The following is a 23,541-nucleotide window of genomic DNA, read 5'->3' as shown; positions in this document are numbered from 1 at the left end:
CGCCCAATGGTATAGATTTTGTTACACACCTGTGACATCACTATGATCACTGCACCCTTACATTAATTCATTCAGAGGTTTAGTTTGCAAAATGGAGTCACTAATGGCGATGTTGTGCTGTTTTGGCACCTCAGGGGCTCTCCCAGTGGGTCATGGCACCTGCAAACCATAAGAGACAAATCTACACAACAATATGGCGCTCCTTCCCTTCTGACCTTTTCACTGTGCGTGAAAAGTAGTTACCAATTACATGTAGGGTATTGGCGCAATCAGGAAAAATTGCATAACCAACTGTGAGGTGTAGTTTTTCCTATTACCCCTTATAAAAATGAGTTGTTAAAACAACATTTTAGTGGCAAAAATGTAATTATGTTTTCTTCACTGCCCAATAGTGTAAAATACCGCGAGGCACATGTGGTGTCAAAATCCTTACTGCACCCCTTTGAATTCATCGAGAGATATAGTTTGTAAAATGGGGTCAATTATGGGGGGATTCTGCTATTCTGGCACCTCAGGGTCTCTGCCAATGTGACATGACACCCTCAAACCATTCCAGCAAAATATGAACTCCAATATGACGCTCTCCAAACATATTTTGGGGTCCATTTTTTCCTGTTACCCTTGTGAAATGGACAAATCTCAGACTAAAGCAACATTTTTTTACAGGAAAAATGTATTTTTTCATTTTCATGGCTCAATGTTATAACATTCTGTGAAGCACTTTTGAGTTCAAGGTTCTCACCACACCTTCAGATAAGTTCCTTGAAACATGTAGCTTCCAAAATTTGGTTCCTTGTGGGGGGTTTCCACTGTTTAGGCACATCATTGTCTCTACAAACACAACATGGCGTCTGCTATCTATTCTAGCCAATTTTGTGCTCCAAAAGCTGAAGGGTGCTCATTCCCTACTGAGTTCTGCCATGCGCCCAAACAGTAGTTTCCACCACATATATTGGCGTACTCAACAGAAAATGGACCAAACAACGTATAGTCCAGTTTCTCCTATTACCCTTTTAAAAATGCAAAAATTAAGGCTAAATCAATATTTTGGTGGGAACATTTTTCTTCATTTTTTCCTTTCACATTGCTTTAATTCTGGCAAAGCTCCTAAAGGGTTAATAAACTTCTTGAATGTGGTTTTCAGCACTTTGATGGGTGTAGTTTTTAAAATGGTGTCATTTTTAGGGTATTTTCTTTCACATAGGACCCTCAAAGTATTTAAAAAAAAGATGTCCCTAAAAAAAATTGATTTTCTAAATTTTGTTGGAAAAATTAGAAATTGCTGATAAGAACTTAGAAAATGTAAAAGTTTAACAAAAAAATAAATAAGTTTCAAAAATGATGCTTATGTAAATTAGACATGTGGCAAGTGTTATTTATTATCTATTGTGTGTGGTATAAATATCTGGCTTAAGGCCATAAAAATTTAAATTTTGAAAATTGCAACAGTTTCTCATTTTTAAAAAAAATTTGGGATAGTTTCATAAATAAGCTAAAAAATTATCAAACAAAATTTACCACTAACATGAAGTACAATGTGTCATGAAAAAAAAAACAATCTCAGAATCACTGGGATAAGTTGAAGCATTCCAGAGTTATTACCTCAAAAATTGACACTGGTTAGGATTGCAAAAATTGGCCTGGTGAGGAAGGTGAAGTATAAAGAGTATACAGTAAGCTGTTAGGCCTCCCATAGAGGTGGCAGAATGCAGCCAGAGGTTTAATTATTTAACTCTGTCTATTCAGGGAATTCTGACCTCTATCATAGAGAGCTTTACACTATGATTTTGGGGTACATGTGGTGTGATCTTTCAATTTGTTATTTACTGTTAATGATTTTCATCATGCATGCAGACATTGAGTGACTTTGTATTGTAAACCCAAACAGAAGAGAATGATGTGAGTAAACATCTATGTAACATTATTTCTGTATTAAAGTAATAACATGACAAATATGAAAAATGTAAGTAAATACTAAGCATTACAAAATGTATTATATGTATGTCCTAATGACACATAATTGTGTGATTTGCACTGGAGAGACTTACCTCTGTAATGTTCACCACGGCTTATGATGTGCTGTTGGCTGAGAACTTTTCCGATGTGGGATTATCATATCTCGAATTTCAGGTTTAAGACTCAGCCCAGGAACAGTGAATATGGACCGCACTAAAAGTAACACATGCAGAGTTAGTCTTGACTCAGAGTTTTCTTTAGTTATATGTACAAAACTTTAGTGCCTGTGACTGAGTGTAAAAAAACACCAAGTGCACTTGTCCAGCCGGGACTACGGTAATCAAATTTTCTGCATAGAGAGTTTTGTAGCATAGGCAATTGACGTGGTTCTAGACATGGAACTTTGTATAGATGTCAAATTAGCTTTGCGCTCTCTTGACTTACAACATTGCATTAGTTCAGTACCTTTCTTGACATTCACTTACTGAAATACTGACAGACTTTATTCTGTCATAATGTACACATAATGTACACAACATTCCAAATTATTATGCAAATTGAATTTAAGTGCCATAAAGATGTATTTTTTTTGTTTTTCAAATAAACTCATGCATGGTATTGTGTTTCAGGGCTCTTTGGATCACTGAAATCAATGTCAGATACCTGTGATAATTAATTTGCCTGGTGAGCCTAAATAAGGAAAAACTACTTAAGATGTACATTCCACAATACTAAATTGGCCACAGGTTTTAAGCAATGAAGGAAAGAAAAAGGATCTCTCTGCTGCCAAAAAGCATCAAATAGTGCAATGCCTTGGACAAGGTATGAAAACATTAGATATTTTAAAAAACGTAAGAGTGATCATTCAACTGTGAAGAGATTTGTGGCTGATCTAGAACACTAATGGATTTGTGCAGAAAAAGGCATAATGAGGAAGGTTTCTGCCAGACAAATTCATCAGATTAATAGAGCAGCTGCTAAAATACCATTACAAAGTAGCAAACAGGTATTTGAAGTTGCTGGTGTTTCTGGAGTTCCATGAACCTCAAGGTGTAGGATCCTCCAGACGCTTGCTGTTGTGCATAAACCTACTATTTATCAGAATGTTTGTTCCTGATTATTGGCCTGCGTACACATGCTGGCAGTCACCTGATGAATAAGTAAAATGCTTTTTCCCTCAGGTGATTAGATTGTTTATGCCCGGATAAAAATCATCATTATCAGTAGCACATCGCCTCATGTAAACAGTAAATAAACGCCGATTGACTTGGATAAAGTCATCCGATTAACGCTCATTAATGGGCCAAAAGCAGACTGTCTAAGTAGATATTTAAGGCTACGTTCACATTAGCGTTTCCCGACGCAGCGTCGGGAAACGCAGCGGCGACGCACGCGTCATGCGCCCCTATGTTTAACATGGGGGACGCATGCGTTTTTCGCGTTGCGTTTTCCGACATGTGCGTCGTTTTTGACGCTAGCGTCGGACGCAAGAAAATGCAACAAGTTGCATTTTTCTTGCGTCCGATTTTCGTCAAAAAACGACGCACGCGTCGCAAAACGCAGCGTTTTTGCGTGCGTTTGCACGCGTTTTTGCGTGCGTCGTGCGTTGCGTCGCCGACGCAGCGGCGCGCAACGCTAATGTGAACGTAGCCTTAAGGAATCGTCTCATGAAAACAATCTGCTTGGAAAATATGTCATCTTGGTATTTGGAGCCTTAAAACGCACTTGCAAATGGATTGTCTTAGAATCCTTTATACATCCAGATAAATAAGTAGAGAGCAATCATTACTAGATCAATGACCGGATCCCATGAATGTTCATTTCCTTCGCGTCGGCAGCTCATCTCTGGTTTACACAAGTGGGCGTGCTGCTGACCAAAGATAATTTTATATTAGCATAAAAGATGAGTTTTCTCATTTGTTGCTTGATGACTAGGCAATGATCAACAATGAAAATTCGTACAATTGTTATTTTGTAAAATCATTGCCATATGTAAAAAGCCCTTTAATTGAGAAAATCTTTTTAATACCATGTAAGACTTTCAAGAGGATTAATGCTAAGGGCCCCCTTCCTCTACTCTCACCCTAGTGGGAACACTCTTTATTTACACAGACATTTGATAACTTTTTCTTAACATTTTCTTATTCTCTACTCAGCGCCAGCTGATAGTTGCTGGGAAGTCTTATTTTTGAAGATAGATGCCTCACCACTTAGTGAACACCTACATGTATCAGGTCCTGTATGGTAGGTTCATATGATATGGTTCATATGATATGGTGCATATGATACATGTGTGGAATCTGTCTACATTAAAGAGTTGAGTAACGTTGTAAATACATTGTGTTACTTTTTATACAGATCCTGAATATGTCTAAATAGATAATAATAATAATAATCTTTATTTATATAGCGCCAACTTATTCCGCAGCGCTTTACAGTTTAACAGTTTCAAACACAACAGTCATAGGTAACAATGTTAACAATACAGTAATAAAGCAAAATAAGACAAAATAAAACGACCCTGCTCATGAGAGCTTACAATCTACAATGAGGTGGGGAGATAGAAAGTACAGGTGTGTATTTACAATGATGTATTTACAATGATGGTCCAGCCATAGATGGTGCATTGGTAGCTTAACATTGTAAAAGGCTAAAGCCCCCATATACTGTACATTAAACTAATGTCTGCTGAACCCGCCAATATCGATGGGTTCAGCCAACAGTCTAACGTTAGATTCACACATGTGTGAGAGTATTAGACAACCATAGTTTTGGCCCAAATGAAATTCATCAAAACATTGGATTGGAATCGGACCAATATAATTCAATGAGGCAGTGCATATGTCCGATTTATTTCTCAGACTGAGTTTTCCGAGGAAAAAAATTTTGCAGCATGCACTATTTATTATTATTGTTATTTATGTAGCACCATTAATTCCATGGTGCTGTACATGAGAAAGGGGTTACATACAGGGTTATAGATATCGTTTACAGTAAACAAATTTACAATGACAGATTGGTACAGAGGGGAGAGGACCCTGTCCTTGCGGACATACACTCTATGGGATAATGGGGAAGAGACAGAAGGTCAGAGGTGCGGCAGCTCTGGTGGTGGTGACGCAGCAGTTTGGGTGGTGGTGAGGCAGCAGCTCGAGTGGTGGTGAGGCTATTTGTTCTGATAATCGGATGGCACACACCCAACCACTCTGACCAAACTCTGACCAAACTCTGACCAAACTCTGACAAAACTCTGACCAAACTCTGAAAAAAAGTATGATTAGCATAATCAGACCTATTCTCGAATGGAGAACATATGGTCGTCTGCATCTGCCCTTAACATCTGAGAGAAACAGATTGATTGTTTTCACAGGCGTTATCCTAGTTACTTACATTAGTTTTTATTCAATCATTTCTGCTGTAGACTGTGTGAACCCACTGAGAATTGGTTCAGAATAGGACATGCTGAGTTTCAGAGGTCTCACCCGTCATTTTCACAGATGTGTGAATGGATCTTTATGGACCACCAAAGTGCTGTCCAACAAAAAAAAAATCGGACAGCATTTGGACATTTCACAGGGATATGGGAATGCATCTTTAACAATGTTTGAGTTAAAAATTGATAAAAAAATATTTAGAATTGAGAGTCCTCAGTGTTTGACACCTTTTCATGGCTAACTGAAAAGATGGTAACAAATTGCAAGCTTTCGAGACTACTCAGGTCTCTTCATCAGGCAAAGACTAAAACAAATTCTGAAGAATCACATATTTATGCACAACATAGTATAGAAAAAAAAGAGGGGAAAAAAACCATGGATAAGCCAGGTGACATGAAGCAGAATTACCATGGGTGATAAACAGTTACGTCCATAAATATTGAGCCAATTCTTAGATAAGGATTGTTTTATTGTCCTGTGATTAGGGTCTCTGTTGTGATGACCCCACATGGTCTGATGGGCAAGTTCCTTAGTTGATGTAAAAAGATATAAATCCGTGTGACACATTCATTCCTGCGGACAAGATAAAGATTCCCAATTCACATCAGGACTACAAGATACCAGGTACTTTCAGCTGCGTCACTTCTAATGTGGTGTACTTATTTATTTGTACTAAATGTCCAACTGGGGGTCTGTATTTAGGGGAGATAGGGCAGAAACTGAGAACAAGGATGAACTCTCACCGCCATACAATAAGAGAAAAAAGAATGGATATACCTGTGGCAATACATTTCTGTCTCCCAAATCATAACATTATGGACATTAAATTACTTGTATTAAAAGGTAACTTCAAATCTCAGGAAGACAGGAGAGTCTGGGAATATAAACTGATGACGACCTTTGACACTCTAACTGCAGGAATGAATGTGTCACACGGATTTATGTCTTTTTACATCAACTAAGGAACTTGCCCATCAGACCATGTGGGGTCATCACAACAGAGACCCTAATCACAGGACAATAAAACAATCCTTATCTAAGAATTGCATAATTCTTAAGGCACTCACCAGTCTTCAAAGCCAATTCTTTATTGGTACCAACTCCAGATAAAATTCATGGCCGTGGGAGAAGGAGCCGAAGCTCGTGTGAGCACTGGAGGACGACGGCCGTTTCGCGCTGTGCCTGCACTCCCGTAGAAGCGCAGGCACAGCGCAAAACGGCCGTCGTCCTCCCCTGCTCACACGAGCTTCGGCTCCTTCTCCCCCGGCCATGAATTTTATCTGGAGTTGGTACCAATAAAGAATTGACTTTGAAGACTGGTGAGTGCCTTCGTTATCTTTCTCTTAAGAATTATGCAGACAGAAGACTTTTTTCCTGAGGAGCACCCAAAGTCTCATATTATAGTGGTGTTTATATGAGTGACATCTAGCAACATATCCTGTATGTAGTCTTGGAGATACCGCAGTACTGGGGGCTGTGCCGCTCATATTTTTCCTTTTTGGGCAGTGCTTATCTAAGAATTGGCCCAATATTTATGGACGTAACTGTTTATCACCCATGGTAATTCTGCTTCATGTCACCTGGCTTATCCATGGTTTTTTCCCCTCCTTTTTTTTTTTCTATACTATGTTGTGCATAAATATGTGATTCTTCAGAATTTGTTTTAGTCTTTGCCTGATGAAGAGACCTGAGTAGTCTCGAAAGCTTGCAATTTGTTACCATCTTTTCAGTTAGCCATTAAAAGGTATCAACCACTGAGGACTCTCAATTCTAAATATTTTTCTATCTACTGGCTAACACGGTACCAAGATATATATCTTTCCTGTTAAAAATGGATGAAATTCAGATGGCTCTCTGAAGTACAAAGTATATCATCCTAGTTTCATCTGTGTCTCACGGATCTTCATAGACTTTAATGATAGAGTCTGATCAGCAAAAGGGATGAGAATAGGATATGCTTTCAGTCTCATGGATGGAGACATGGACCCGTTTTTACAACTGATGTGTGTATGGCTTAGGCCAGGGTCACACTTAACATCTGAAAAATCGGTCCAATTTTCTCGGCCGAAAGTCGCACAAATGTTCTCCGTATAGTTATCCGCATGTAATGCTTTTGCAATGCGATGATGCGATTTCCTAGCACCTATGTATCTATATAACATGCATATGGCTTTACATTTCTCTCTGCTTTTCCTCTATGAATTTAATGGTTCAATGGGCTGAAATGAGGAAAATGTGTGCATATTTCGCGCAAGTCACATGGATGGTCCGTGTGGTGTCTGAGATTTTCTCGCACCCATAGACTTGCATTGGCGAGACTCAGGCGATATACGTGTACAATCCCAGCATGCTGTGATTTCTCTTGCACACAGAATACTCCCGAGAAGAAAACGGTGATGGGAGCTGCCCCATAGATTAACACTGGTCTGAGTGCTATGAATGTTTTCTCGCATAGCACTCGTCCATTTTAAACGCTAGTGTGACCCTGGCCTTAAAGGGATCCTGTCACCCCCAAAATCGTTGGTGAGGTAAGCTCACCGTCATCAGGGGCTTATCTACAGCATTCTGTAATGCTGTAGATAAGCCCCCGATGTAACATGAAAGAGGAGAAAAAGAGGTTAGATTATACTCACCTAGGGGCGGTCCCGCTGCGGTCCGGTCAAATGGGTGTCTCAGGTCCGCTCCGGCGCCTCCCATCTTCATTCCATGACGTCCTCTTCTGGTCTTCATGCCGCGGCTCCGGCGCAGGCGTACTTTGTCTGCCCTGTTGAGGGCAGAGCAAAGTACTGCAGTGCGCAGGCGCTGGGCCTCTCTGACCTTTCCGGCGCCTGCGCACTGCAGTACTTTGCTCTGCCCTCAACAGGGCAGACAAAGTATGCCTGCGCCGAAGCCGCGGCATGAAGACCAGAAGAGGACGTCATGGAATGAAGATGGGAGGCACTGTTCCGGACTTGAGACACCCATCGGAGCAGTATATATAAAGAAAAACCTTGCACTCAACTTTATGCTCTTAGTGAATTTTAATGTAGTACCCCAAAAAAAAAAACGTTTCGGTCCAACACACCGGACCTTCATCAGTTACGTACTATGTGAGGAGATACGAGGAGAGACAAAAACAGTGTCTCTGGGCACACAGAAAGAGCAGCGTCTGAGATGAAAACAGGCAAGTGTTAAGATCCACTTAAACAGACGAGCGGAGGACTCCGCGTCTATGCACGGCACACACCACCCCCTCCTCTGTTTAAGTGGATCTTAACACTTGCCTGTTTTCATCTCAGACGCTGCTCTTTCTGTGTGCCCAGAGACACTGTTTTTCTCTCTCCTCGTATCTCCTCACATAGTACGTAACTGATGAAGGTCCGGTGTGTTGGACCGAAACGTTTTTTTTTTTGAGTACTACATTACAATTCACTAAGAGCATAAAGTTGAGTGCAAGGTTTTTCTTTATATATACTGTAAGGTGTGGGAACCTACCTTTGCACCACCACCAGTAGTGCACACGTTTTTACCATTTAACCCATCGGAGCAGGACCGCCCCTGGGTGAGTATAATCAAACCTCTTTTTCTCCTTTTTCAGGTAACATCGGCGACTTATCTACAGAATTACAGAATGCTATAGATAAGCCCCTGATGACGGTGAGCTTACCTCACCATCGATTTTGGGGGTGACAGGTTCCCTTTAATGAAACTTTATGGAGCAGTTTGCTGTCTGTGAAATAAATGGACAGCACAACGACGTGTCATACAGATGTGTGAATGTAGCCTTGCATATATAGGGCCTTCCAACAAGAGGAGATTTTCAGGGGAGATAAGGATTTTGCATGTATGATTTTGGACTGCTGATCCTTTTGTTCTCTAAGGCCTGTCCCACACGTCCAGATAATTCCGGTACCGGAGTTATCCGTGTCCGTGTGTCCGTGTGCTCACGTGGCACATCAGTGTGGCACACGTGCGGCAGCCATGTGCCGTCCGTGTGCCAACTGGGTACCACACGCACCGTGCAGGAGACAGTGCTAGAGTTAAGTGCTGTCCCCTGCTTTGGGTGCTGGATCCAGAATTCATTCCTTCTTCCCAGCAGCGTTCGCTGGAGCGAAGGAATCAAAAATCATTTTTTTTTGTTAAAATAAACTTCTCGGTAATCTCCCCCCTCCCCCCCCTGTGCGCCCACCCGCTGGCATTAAAATACTTACCCAGCTCCCTCGAAGCTTCCTCTCAGCGTCGCAGCTCTTCCTGTATGAGCGGTCACGTGGTGCCGCACATTACAGTGATGAATATGCGGCTCCACCTCCCATAGGAGGTGCACACGGACTGCACACGGACAGCATCCGTGTGTGGTACGTGTTTTACACGGACCCATTGACTTTAATGGGTCCGTGTGATACGTGCGCTCCCACAAACACTGACATGTCTCTGTGTTTTTCAAACGGACACACGGTCCGTGAAAACACGCTGACATGTGCAGAGACACATTGATTTTAATGTGTCTACGTGAGTCAGTGTCTCCGGTACGTGAGGAAACTGTCACCTCACGTACAGGAGCCACTGACGTGTGAAACCGGCCTAGGAGATAAGACACTGCCAGAGATGTCTGGCAGTGGCTTTCTCAGCAGAGCGATTGCAGCTTTGAATGGGACAATTGGGCAAGATAGCTGCTGGCTGAATGATCAGCCAAACAGTCGTTAGCCGACAGCTATCTAAAGTGTATTGGGGATAAGCTGTTAGTGTGTCTGTTGACAAGTTATTAATGAGCAGAATTGAAAAGATGATATATTATATTACTTTATAAACTGAAAATGGTGGTCATATACAGTATAACTCTTAATTATAGAAACCGCTTATGATAGTAGTTTGGTTGCCAGGGTTAATAATTATTGATAGGACGAGATATACTTGGCAGCTAAAGTTCCAGAAATGAAGTTTTCTGATGAGCTTTAAACTTTTTAAAGTAAAAATCAGTTCAACCCAGAAACTTGTGTACATTGAAGGCAGCTCATTAAGTAGAAGATATTATAACACTGTGCAGATGCAATCTGAGAATAAACTGTTCTCCCTGTCTGCCTGTCGGGGTGGTTAATCTCCCATCTCCCCATTCAGAGCAGTCACTTGCATATTTATTTATTCAGAGCACGAGGCTCCGAAGGTAATTAGACTGTCAGATTCAGAGTTAATAAGAAATTGCCGGAGAGCGAAGGCATCTTCTGTGTCTTTCACACTCTCTTCATCTTCTATTTTTTATCTTATGTGCTTAGTGGCTTTATTTCACTTGCTGTTTCTATACTGTGTAGTTTTTTTCCTCTGGAAGCTTACCATCTTAATTAAGAGATCACTTATCCCCAAATGGTGCACTATCTGGCTGCTATGGTATCTATTCCTTGCTTATATCTTACCATCACTTGGAATCTTTGATAACATAGACCTTATAAGTGGCCCTTGGTTCAAGTAAAGCCAATCGGGTTAGAAAATAAAATCATTCATATTAAGGCTATGTTCACATACAGCATTTTGTTGCTGCATTTTTTTCTGCAGAGAAGAAGCCGTCATTTACAGAAGCAGCAATGTGATTTTAGAAATCTCATGCACACGTTTTTTCCAGACTGATTTTGTTTGCTGGTTCCTTTTTTTTAAATTTGGAGAAGGACAATTCTTTTAGCATTTTTTCAGCTTTTTTTTACCCATAGAAAACAATAAGAAAGTGCAAAAACATTGCACAAAGGTTTTGCTGCATGTTTGGAGAATAAAAATAACTTTATAAAACATGTACTGTAGACAAATGACACATGTAATCGGCACAAAAAAAAAATATAGCAAAAATACACCGTGTTAACATAGCCTAAGGCTGTGTGCACACGATGCGGAAGCAGAAACGCTGCAGTTCCGCACAGTGATTTACAATACAATGTTAATCAATTGGAAAAAAAAAACTGTGCTAATGGTGCGGAAAAATCCGCATGAAAACCGCTGCGGAACCAAAGAAGTAGCATGCTACTTCTTTTGCGCGGAACTGCAGCGTTTCTGACCCCTTCCATAGTAGAAATCCCCAGGGGTAAAAACCGCAGAAAATCCACACAAAACCCGCATCAATTCCGCATCAATACCGCACAAAATCCGGGGCAAATCCGCACCTGCGTTTTCTGCCAGGAGATGCAACGTGTGCACATAGCCGAAATGTAGTGTTGTGCAGACCTGCAGAAAATGTGCAGACAAGAAGCTGCAGAAAAAAATGCAGCATGTATGCTTTGTGTGAACACAGCCTAAGCATTACATATTTATTACATTTTTTATGGGTTTTAAATGAAGAAAAAAAATCACACTTTTTTTTAACACCATTTACTGACCATCGAAAATAATCTGGTCACTGAATTGTACGGGTTGTTACAATTACAGGGATGCCAAATATGTATATTGTAGGGATTCACGCCCTCATGTAGGCATTAGGTAATGTTCACACAGGGATTCAAAACCTAAAAGAGCCTTTTCTGTGCACAAAGATATTACAGCAAATAAACAGGTCATTTAGCAAGCACATATGTCAGTGAGACCTCAACTGAACAGATTAGTCTACGTTCACATTAGCGTCGCGTCGCCGTTGCGTCGGCGACGCAGCGGCAACGCATGGAAAAACGCGCGCAAACGCGCGCAAAAACGCGCGCGTTTTGCGACGCGTGCGCCGTTTTTGACGAAAATCGGACGCACAGAAAATGCTACATGTAGCGTTTTCTTGCGTCCGACGCTAGCGTCGGAAACGACGCACGTGGCGAAAAACGCCACCAAAACAACGCACGCGTCCCCTATGTTAAACATAGGGGCGCGTCGCCGCTGCGTCGCCGCTGCGTCGCCGACGCAACGGCGGCGCAACGCTAATGTGAACGTAGCCTAACAGATCTTTCTCCTAGAGCAAACTTCATAAACAGAAGAGGCCAACCAGTTTCGGTATCCCCTCCAGCCTGAGCTCCAACAGCTTCCAATGCCAAACAGAATTGTTCAACTTTGTGCACAGTTCACACTTAACAGGCTGCAGGTTCCACACGGTTCTCTGCATCTCCAACACACAGACTGCTCAGCTTTCCTAGCTGACCCATGCAGTCTCCATTCAGAGAGAGACTCTGGCATAACTCTATCCCACCTATAGCTCACATTTTTGCTGGTCACTCACCAGCAGCACACTTGACTCTGCTCAACATCCAGCAGACTGACATCACTAGTGACCACAGGCCCTGTTTCTTAGTTAAAGCTAGCCAGGTGTATCAAATCAAGACCTGCAGTGTTAGGATTTAACCCAGTCCTACCTATATTTGCTACACTATGCATAGTGTTATTTGGTGAATTGTAATGTTTATTTTTAAGTGCATTTAAAATAAAATTATTGTAATTGTTTTTCATCATTTTTAGTAATGTTATAGGAAGTAAATATCTAAGAATTTAATTTACAGGTTTATAAAGATGCACTGGTACAGTGCCTTGAAAAAGTATGCATAACCTGTGAACATTTCCAATTTTTTTCCCATTACACCCACAGACTTAAATGTATTTCATAGGGATTTTATGTGATATAACAACACAAAATAGCAAGTATACATTAAGGGTAAAGGAAAAATGATAAATGGGTTTTTAAATATTTAAAAAATAAATCAAACAGGAAGTAGAAAAAAAATAGAGTGGAGTGGGAATGGTAGGTCTTTTTTAATTAAAGTATATAAGAAAAGTGATTAGTTTATGACATTAAGTAGACAGACATTTAGAATTAAAGTAAATGTTAACACAAGTAAAAGGGGTGATTGAAGTTAAATCCTAGTTGGTGTTATCAGATATCAACTCATTCAGGGAGAAGAAACACATGCCCCCAGTGAAAAGTATGCAATAAGACCTACTTGGACTTAACTAAAGTTAACTCATTAGGTGCCAAGTGTTTTGATTGCTAATGTATCCGCCATGGATAGGTAAAATTAAAAATAAACAAACGTGTTTTATACTGCTCTGTGACCACTATTTCATCCTATGTTCAGTTAGTCATGAAAAACTTGGTGAAAGTTCCATTTTAAAGGTGGAAAAAGCATTTTACATCACTCTGTCATATTGATTGAATTATAAAAGCAAACTTGTTGCTTTAAAAAGGGTCTGATAATTGAAACTATTATTTTATTCTCAAAAAAAAATGTGCAGTCCTCATTGCTCTGCAGCAAAAGCTCATTGCTGCTTGTAAGAATGCCCCTAAAACAACCATTTACTGGATTAGGATTGGAACTTCAAAGAGAGTGTTTCGGTCAACAAGCGCCAGGACTGTCTACTAAAGAGGATTCAGCTACTGGATTGGCTTAACATTAGTGCCAAGTTTACTTAGGAATATTAGTAGGAAAATGTCTGCATCCGCATGCAAATTGAGGCAAAGGACTTTTGGAGGCTGGCCTGGTGTCAGAATGGGCAGCAAAGAAACCACTTGTCTCCAAGAAAAATATCAAGGCCAGACAGACATTCTGCAGCAAGTGCAGGGATTGGACTGCAGAGGTCTTGGGTATAGTAATTTTCTCTAAAGTCTGATTCAGACTGTATGGGACATCTAGAAAAATAATTGTAGAAGAAAAGGTAAGTAATATCATGGGTCCTGTGTGAAGGAAATGATAAAGCATCTGAAGACCATTCATGTGTGGATTTGCTTTTCATCTACACAGTGGGCTCACTTACAATTTTGACTAATAACACTGCCATGAATAAAGAATGGGTTCTACACATCCTCCAAGAGCAACTTGTCCCAAAAATCCAATAGCAATTTGGTGCTGAACAATGCATATTCCAGCATTAGGGAGACCATCTCAAGAGGCAAAAATTATAACCAAGTGGATTGGTGTGCAAAACATTGAAACTCTCCAGATTTCAATCGCATTGAGAATTTGTGGTTAATCCTCAAAAAGCATGTGGACAAACAAGCACAGAAATTGTGATAAAGTACAAGCACTGATTAGACAAGAATGAGTTGTGATCAGTCAGGATTTGGCCCAGAATCTGATATCTAGCTGCCAGGGCAAATCACAGAAGTCTGGAAAGATAAGGGTCAACTCTGTAAATATTGAGTCTTTGCACCAACTTGATGTATGTGTCAATAAAAGTTTAAATACTTCAGTAACTATAGAAACCTATGACTAAAAGTTGAAAAAAACGGTAAACTTTGTAAAAATCAAAGATTTGTTTCAGTCTCTTAACATTTCATCAAGATTGTATAGAGTTGCTACCATGCTTGATCTAAGCTTCCTGTAATCCAATACAGCCACCATTAAATCCCCAATTTTCTAATAATGGAATCCTCATTTTGTCCCAATATATACAGCAAAGATGACAAATAAGATTTGGAAAAGAGTTAAATGTCATCCAAGTATGACTGATGTATTGGGCAATGTTAAAGCTGAAACATTTTAACACTTGTTATTTTAACCCCTTTACCCCCGAGGGTGGTTTGCACGTTAATGACCGGGCCAATTTTACAATTCTGACCACTGTCTATTTATGAGATAATAACTCTGGGATACTTCAACGGATCCCAGTGATTCTGAGAATGAATTTTTCGTGACATATTGTACTTTATGATAGTGGTAACATTTCTTTGACATGACTTGCATTTATTTGTGAAAAAAAATGGAAATTTGGCGAAAATTTTCACAATTTTCAACTTTGAATTTTCATGATCTTAAATCCCAGAGCTATGTCACACAAAATAGTTAATAAATAACATTTCCCACATGTCTACTTTATATAAGCACAATTTTGGAACCAAAATGTTTTTTGTTAGGAAGTTAAAAGGGTTAAAAGTTGACTACCGATTTTTCATTTTTTCAGCAAAATTTACAAAACTATTTTTTAGGGACCACCTCACATTTGAAGTCACTTTGTGGGGTCTATGACAGAATACATCATTCTAAAAACTGCACCCCTCAAGGTGCTCAAAACTACATTCAAGAAGTTTATTAACCCTTCAGGTGCTTCACAGGAATTTTTTGAAACAAAAATAACATTGAACTTTTTTTTCACAAAAAATTAACTTCAGATCAATTTTTTTATATTTTGACAAGGGTATCAGGAAAAAAATGGACCCCAAAATGTGTTATGTAATTTCTCCTGAGCATGCCAATACCCCATATGAGACAGAAAACCACTGTTTGGGTGCACAGCAGAGCTCGCAAGGGAAGGAGCGTCATTTGTCTTTTTGAATGCAAAATTTGCTGGCAGAATTGGCGAACTGATCTAGATGTGTGGTGAGCATATTGAACCCTCAGATGCTTCACAGAAGTTTATAGCGTTGAGCCATAAAAATTAAAAAAAATCTAATTTTCCCCACAAATATTTTTTTAGCACAAAATATTGCATTTTTATAAGGGTAACAGGAGAAATAGCACCATTCAATTTGTTGTCCAACTTCTCCCGAGTATGCCGATACCCCACATGAGGGAGAAAACCACTGTTTGGGCGCACGGCAGAGCTCGGAAGGGAAAGAGCGCCATTTCACTTTATTAGTGCAAAATTAGCTGGCACAGATGCCATGTCGCATTTGGAGAGCCTCTGATGTGCCTAAACAGTGAAAATCCCTGACAAGTGACCACATTTTTTAAACTGGACCCTTCAAGGAATGTATTTAGATGTGTGGTGAGCACTTTGAAACCCCAGGTCCTTCACAGAAGTTTATAACATTGAGCTATGAAAATAATAAAATCTCATTTTCCTCACAAAAATGTTGTTTTAGCCCCAAGTTTTGAATCTTTCTAAGGGCTAATAGGAATTTTTTTCTTACAACAAACTGAGGTCCATTTTTTCCTGAGTGCGCCAATACCCTACATGTAATCGTGAAATAATTTTTCAGGCACAGTGCAAACCTCAGAAGGCAAGGAGCACCAGATTTTACTGTTATGGTTTGCAGGTGCCATGACCCACTGGGAACGCCCAGGAGGTGCCAGAACAGCAGAACCCCACATAAGTAACCCCATTTTACTACAGCTCTCAATGAATTCATCTAGGGGTTCTGTGATCATATTGACGCCATGGGTGTGTCACAGAATTTTATACCATTGGGCAATGAAGAAAAAATAACTACATTTTTACCACCAAAATTTTGTTTTAGCACCAGATTTTTCATTTTCACACAAGAAATGGGTAAAATTGGCACCAAAATTTGTCAAAATCAAACAAAGTCCAGCTCACCATGATTGACATCCTTGGAAACTTGGAGCACGGAACCGCTGTGTCAAGGCGTGGAGAAGTCAGAGAAGAAATAAGGAATCCAGCTCAACAAGGTAGTGAAAAAAAAACCCTTTTCTTTATTCACTTGAAAAATATGTTCAGAGGATAAAAACATCAGCGATTACAAAGGATAAAATGCGATATCAATGCATTTCTGGTGGTCAAGCATAATCATGATTAACATATTTTTCATGTACCCGTAAGTTAAGTGGGCTCTCATCACTTCAGAAATGTCAAATGTGGATGCAATATGTGGTTTAGGTACACTGTAGGGCTCAGAAGAAGGGGGACATTTGGATTTCCAGAGCCTTTGTGCTAGCAGTGACATGGAAGCCCAATATATTTCCATTAACAGATGACAGACCTGAGGGAGGGCTTGCTTTTTTTTATTCAGTTGAAGCTTTTATTGGAAACATTTTACATAATGTTTGGGATCACATTTATCTGGCGCCCTACGCTGAGCTCACTTTGGGTTTTCCATCTAAATCAGAGTGACATGACTCAGATGAAACCCCCGAAGGATCCATTCACTATAATGAGGCAATAGAGTTACTCTGGACTCCGTCTGGCCTCCTTTCAGCGGTGTCCTTCTTTTCAGAAGTGCACAAAACTGTGGCTGACAGCACTTTTATGCAAGCCTAAAAAGACTGACACCGCCGAATCACAGGCCAGACTGCGTCCACAGTGCCTCCATCTGCCTCATTATAGGGAATCTTCTGCCAGGGGTTCCGTCTGATTCACACATTTCAGTGATTTGCATAGAAACCCGTGTGTAAGCGCTCAGCAGCGCTAAGCACAGAGCGCAGGATAAATGTGCGCCAAGCCTTACTGCAATCTTTGGGAGGCAGAATGAAAAAAAATCAACAGCATGTGAAGAATTGGCTTTATTTATTTTTTACGCCGTGGTATAAGTGATTAGGTGACTTTCTTCTTCGGGTTGGTGCGCTTACAACGATACCAGATTTATATCGGGCTTTTATGTTTGGCTGCTGTCACACACTAAAAGACGCTTTTTATTACAAAAAATAGTTTTTGCATCTCCACATTTTGAGAGCTATAATTTTTCCATATTTTGGCCCACAGACGAGTTGACATTGTTATTTATACCATTTTGGGGCACATGACATTTTTTGATTGCTTTCTATTCCAATTTTTGGGAGGTAGAATAAAAAAAGAAATTCTGAATTGCTGGTTTTTCTTCAGGGTGCTGTTATGAAAGGCAATTCAGTATCACAATGGACATGGAGGTCAGAGCACATACAGTGATCTGACAATAACCCAAAATAATAGAACGAGCTCTGAGACGTGGGAACTCTGCAGACCGCAATCCCTGATCCTCTACAAACACAACTAGAGGCAGCCGTGGATAGCGCCTAAAGCTCCCTATGCAACTCGGCACAGCCTGAGAAACTAACTAGCCTGAAGATAGAAAAAATAAGCCTACCTTGCCTCAGAGAAATACCCCAAAGGAAAAGGCAGCCCCCCACATATAATGACTGTGAGTAAGATGAAAAAACAAACGTAGGGATGAAATAGATTCAGCAAAGTGAGGCCCGATATTCTAGACAGAACGAGGATAAGAAAGATAACTTTGCGGTCTACACAAAACCCTAAAGAAAACCACGCAAAGGGGCAAAAAGACCCTCCGTACCGAACTAACGGCACGGAGGTACACCCTTTGCGTCCCAGAGCTTCCAGCAAAACAAATAGACAAGCTGGACAGAAAAAATAGCAACAAATAGCAAAGAAGCACTTAGCTATGCAGAGCAGCAGGCCACAGGAATGATCCAGAGAAACACAAGTCCAACACTGGAACATTGACAGGAAGCATGAATCAAAGCATTAGGTGGGGTTAAGTAGAGAAGCACCTAACGACCTCACCAGATCACCTGAGGAAGGAAACTCAGAAGCAGCAGTACCAGTTTCCTCCACAAACGGAAGCTCCCAGAGAGAATCAGCCGAAGTACCACTTGTGACCACAGGAGGGAGCTCTGCCACAGAATTCACAACAGTACCCCCCCCTTGAGGAGGGGTCACCGAACCCTCACCAGAGCCCCCAGGCCGACCAGGATGAGCCACATGAAAGGCACGAACAAGATCGGGAGCATGGACATCAGAGGCAAAAACCCAGGAATTATCCTCCTGAGCATAACCCTTCCATTTAACCAGATACTGGAGTTTCCGTCTTGAAACACGAGAATCCAAAATCTTCTCCACAATATACTCCAATTCCCCCTCCACCAAAACCGGGGCAGGAGGGTCAACAGATGGAACCATAGGTGCCACGTATCTCCGCAACAATGACCTATGGAAGACGTTAGGTATGAAAAAAGAATCTGGGAGGGTCAGACGAAAAGACACAGGATTAATAACCTCAGAAATCCTATAAGGACCAATGAAACGAGGTTTAAACTTCGGAGAGGAAACCTTCATAGGAATATGACGAGAAGATAACCAAACCAGATCCCCAAGACGAAGTCGGGGACCCACACGGCGTCTGCGATTAGCGAAACGTTGAGCCTTCTCCTGGGACAAGGTCAAATTGTTCACTACATGAGTCCAAATCTGCTGCAACCTGTCCACCACAGTATCCACACCAGGACAGTCCGAAGACTCAACCTGTCCTGAAGAGAAACGAGGATGGAACCCAGAATTGCAGAAAAATGGCGAAACCAAGGTAGCCGAGCTGGCCCGATTATTAAGGGCGAACTCAGCCAAAGGCAAAAAGGACACCCAGTCATCCTGATCGGCAGAAACAAAGCATCTCAGATAGGTTTCCAAGGTCTGATTGGTTCGTTCGGTCTGGCCATTAGTCTGAGGATGAAAAGCCGAGGAAAAAGACAAGTCAATGCCCATCCTACCACAAAAGGCTCGCCAAAACCTCGAAACAAACTGGGAACCTCTGTCAGAAACGATATTCTCTGGAATGCCATGCAAACGAACCACATGCTGGAAGAACAATGGCACCAAATCAGAGGAGGAAGGCAACTTGGACAAGGGTACCAGATGGACCATCTTAGAAAAGCGATCACAGACCACCCAAATGACTGACATCTTTTGAGAGACGGGAAGATCTGAAATAAAATCCATAGAGATATGTGTCCAAGGTCTCTTCGGGACCGGCAAGGGCAAAAGCAACCCACTGGCACGAGAACAGCAGGGCTTAGCCCGAGCACAAATCCCACAGGACTGCACAAAAGAACGCACATCCCGCGACAGAGAGGGCCACCAAAAGGATCTAGCCACTAACTCTCTGGTACCAAAGATTCCAGGATGACCAGCCAACACCGAACAATGAACCTCAGAGATCACTTTATTTGTCCACCTATCCGGGACAAACAGTTTCTCCGCTGGACAACGATCAGGTTTATTAGCCTGAAATTTTTGCAGCACCCGCCGCAAATCAGGGGAGATGGCAGACACAATTACTCCTTCCTTGAGGATACCCGCCGGCTCAGATAAACCCGGAGAATCGGGCACAAAACTCCTAGACAGAGCATCCGCCTTCACATTTTTAGAGCCCGGAAGGTACGAAATCACAAAGTCAAAACGGGTGAAAAACAGCGACCAACGAGCCTGTCTAGGATTCAAACGCTTAGCAGACTCGAGATAAGTCAGGTTCTTATGATCAGTCAATACCACCACGCGATGCTTAGCTCCTTCAAGCCAATGACGCCACTCCTCGAATGCCCACTTCATGGCCAGCAACTCTCGGTTGCCCACATCATAATTCCGCTCAGCAGGCGAAAACTTCCTGGAAAAAAAAGCGCATGGTTTCATCACTGAGCAACCAGAACCTCTCTGCGACAAAACAGCCCCTGCTCCAATCTCAGAAGCATCAACCTCGACCTGGAACGGAAGAGAAACATCAGGTTGACACAACACAGGGGCAGAAGAAAAACGACGCTTCAACTCTTGAAAAGCTTCCACAGCAGCAGAAGACCAATTGACCAAATCAGCACCCTTCTTGGTCAAATCGGTCAATAGTTTGGCAATACTAGAAAAATTGCAGATGAAGCGACGATAAAAATTAGCAAAGCCCAGGAACTTTTGCAGACTTTTCAGAGATGTCGGCTGAGTCCAGTCATGGATGGCTTGGACCTTAACAGGATCCATCTCGATAGTAGAAGGGGAAAAGATGAACCCCAAAAATGAAACCTTCTGCACACCAAAGAGACACTTTGATCCCTTCACAAACAAAGAATTAGCACGCAGGACCTGAAAAACCATTCTGAACTGTTTCACATGAGACTCCCAATCATCCGAGAAGATCAAAATGTCATCCAAGTACACAATCAGGAATTTATCCAGGTACTCTCGGAAGATGTCATGCATAAAGGACTGAAACACTGATGGAGCATTGGCAAATCCGAATGGCATCACTAGATACTCAAAATGACCCTCGGGCGTATTAAATGCAGTTTTCCATTCATCGCCTCGCCTGATTCGCACCAGATTATACGCACCACGAAGATCAATCTTGGTGAACCAACTAGCCCCCTTAATCCGAGCAAACAAATCAGATAACAAAGGCAAGGGGTACTGAAATTTAACAGTGATCTTATTAAGAAGGCGATAATCTATACAAGGTCTCAGCGAACCATCCTTTTTGGCTACAAAAAAAAACCCTGCTCCTAATGGCGACGATGACGGGCGAATATGCCCCTTCTCCAGGGATTCCTTCACATAACTGCGCATAGCGGTGTGCTCAGGCACGGATAAATTATACAGTTGACCTTTTGGGAATTTACCACCAGGAATCAAATTGATAGCACAATCACAATCCCTATGCGGAGGTAGGGCATCGGACTTGGGCTCATCAAATACATCCCGGTAATCAGACAAGAACTCTGGAACCTCAGAAGGGGTGGATGACGAAATTGACAAAAATGGAACATCACCATGTACCCCCTGACAACCCCAGCTGGACACCGACATGGATTTCCAATCCAATACTGGATTATGGGCTTGTAGCCATGGCAACCCCAACACGACCACATCATGCAGATTATGCAACACCAGAAAGCGAATATCCTCCTGATGTGCAGGAGCCATGCACATGGTCAGCTGGGCCCAGTATTGAGGCTTATTCTTGGCCAAAGGCGTAGCATCAATACCTCTCAATGGAATAGGACACTGCAAGGGCTCCAAGAAAAACCCACAACGCTTAGCATATTCCAAGTCCATCAAATTCAGAGCAGCGCCTGAATCCACAAACGCCATGACAGAATATGATGACAAAGAGCAGATCAAGGTAACGGACAGAAGAAATTTTGACTGTACCGTACCAATGGTGGCAGACCTAGCGAACCGCTTAGTGCGCTTAGGACAATCAGAGATAGCATGAGTGGAATCACCACAGTAGAAACACAGCCCATTCAGACGTCTGTGTTCTTGCCGTTCAACTCTGGTCAAAGTCCTATCGCACTGCATAGGCTCAGGTTTAAGCTCAGGTAATACCGCCAAATGGTGCACAGATTTACGCTCACGCAAGCGTCGACCGATCTGAATAGCCAAAGACATAGACTCATTCAAACCAGCAGGCATAGGAAATCCCACCATGACATCCTTAAGGGCTTCAGAGAGACCCTTTCTGAACATAGCTGCCAGCGCAGATTCATTCCATTGAGTGAGCACTGACCATTTTCTAAATTTCTGGCAATATACCTCTATCTCATCCTGACCCTGACAAAGAGCCAGCAAATTCTTTTCTGCCTGATCCACTGAATTAGGCTCATCGTACAGCAATCCGAGCGCCAGGAAAAACGCATTGATATTACTTAATGCAGGATCTCCTGGCGCAAGAGAAAATGCCCAGTCCTGAGGGTCGCCGCGCAAAAAAGAAATAATAATCAAAACCTGTTGAACTTGATCACCAGAGGAACGAGGTTTCAAGGCCAGAAATAACTTACAATTATTTTTGAAACTCAGAAACTTAGTTCTATCTCCAAAAAACAAATCAGGAATAGGAATTCTTGGTTCTAACATAGATTTCTGATCAATAGTGTCTTGAATCTTTTGTACTCTTGCCGAGAGCTGATCCACAAATGAAGACAGACTTCTAATGTCCATCGCTACACCTGTGTACTGAACCACCCAAATGTCTAGGGGAAAGAAAAGACAAAACACAAAGCCAAGAAAAAAAAATGGTCTCAGAACTTCTTTTTTCCCTCTATTGAGAATCATTAGTACTTTTGGCTTCCTGTACTGTTATGAAAGGCAATTCAGTATCACAATGGACATGGAGGTCAGAGCACATACAGTGATCTGACAATAACCCAAAATAATAGAACGAGCTCTGAGACGTGGGAACTCTGCAGACCGCAATCCCTGATCCTCTACAAACACAACTAGAGGCAGCCGTGGATAGCGCCTAAAGCTCCCTATGCAACTCGGCACAGCCTGAGAAACTAACTAGCCTGAAGATAGAAAAAATAAGCCTACCTTGCCTCAGAGAAATACCCCAAAGGAAAAGACAGCCCCCCACATATAATGACTGTGAGTAAGATGAAAAGACAAACGTAGGGATGAAATAGATTCAGCAAAGTGAGGCCCGATATTCTAGACAGAACGAGGATAGGAAAGATAACTTTGCGGTCTACACAAAACCCTAAAGAAAACCACGCAAAGGGGCAAAAAGACCCTCCGTACCGAACTAACGGCACGGAGGTACACCCTTTGCGTCCCAGAGCTTCCAGCAAAACAAATAGACAAGCTGGACAGAAAAAATAGCAACAAATAGCAAAGAAGCACTTAGCTATGCAGAGCAGCAGGCCACAGGAATGATCCAGAGAAACACAAGTCCAACACTGGAACATTGACAGGAAGCATGAATCAAAGCATTAGGTGGGGTTAAGTAGAGAAGCACCTAACGACCTCACCAGATCACCTGAGGAAGGAAACTCAGAAGCAGCAGTACCAGTTTCCTCCA

General features: G+C 41.7%; 1 protein-coding gene across 3 annotated transcripts in view; it reads right to left on the bottom strand.

Moving 5' to 3' along the window:
- Window positions 1–23,541, bottom strand: part of CDK15 (cyclin dependent kinase 15) — a 265,773-nt gene that overhangs the window by 8,202 nt on the left and 234,030 nt on the right. For all 3 annotated transcript variants that reach the window (XM_069733568.1, XM_069733566.1, XM_069733567.1), the window contains one exon: window positions 2,049–2,169. In XM_069733568.1, coding sequence (XP_069589669.1) covers window positions 2,060–2,169 — 110 coding nt within the window. In that variant the 3' untranslated portion in view covers window positions 2,049–2,059. The remainder of the gene's footprint in view (window positions 1–2,048; window positions 2,170–23,541) is intronic.

This window comes from Ranitomeya imitator, chromosome 7 (genome assembly GCF_032444005.1).
Source record: "Ranitomeya imitator isolate aRanImi1 chromosome 7, aRanImi1.pri, whole genome shotgun sequence".
Classification (NCBI taxonomy): Eukaryota; Metazoa; Chordata; class Amphibia; order Anura; family Dendrobatidae; genus Ranitomeya; species Ranitomeya imitator.
This window is presented reverse-complemented; position numbering and strand designations above follow the sequence as displayed.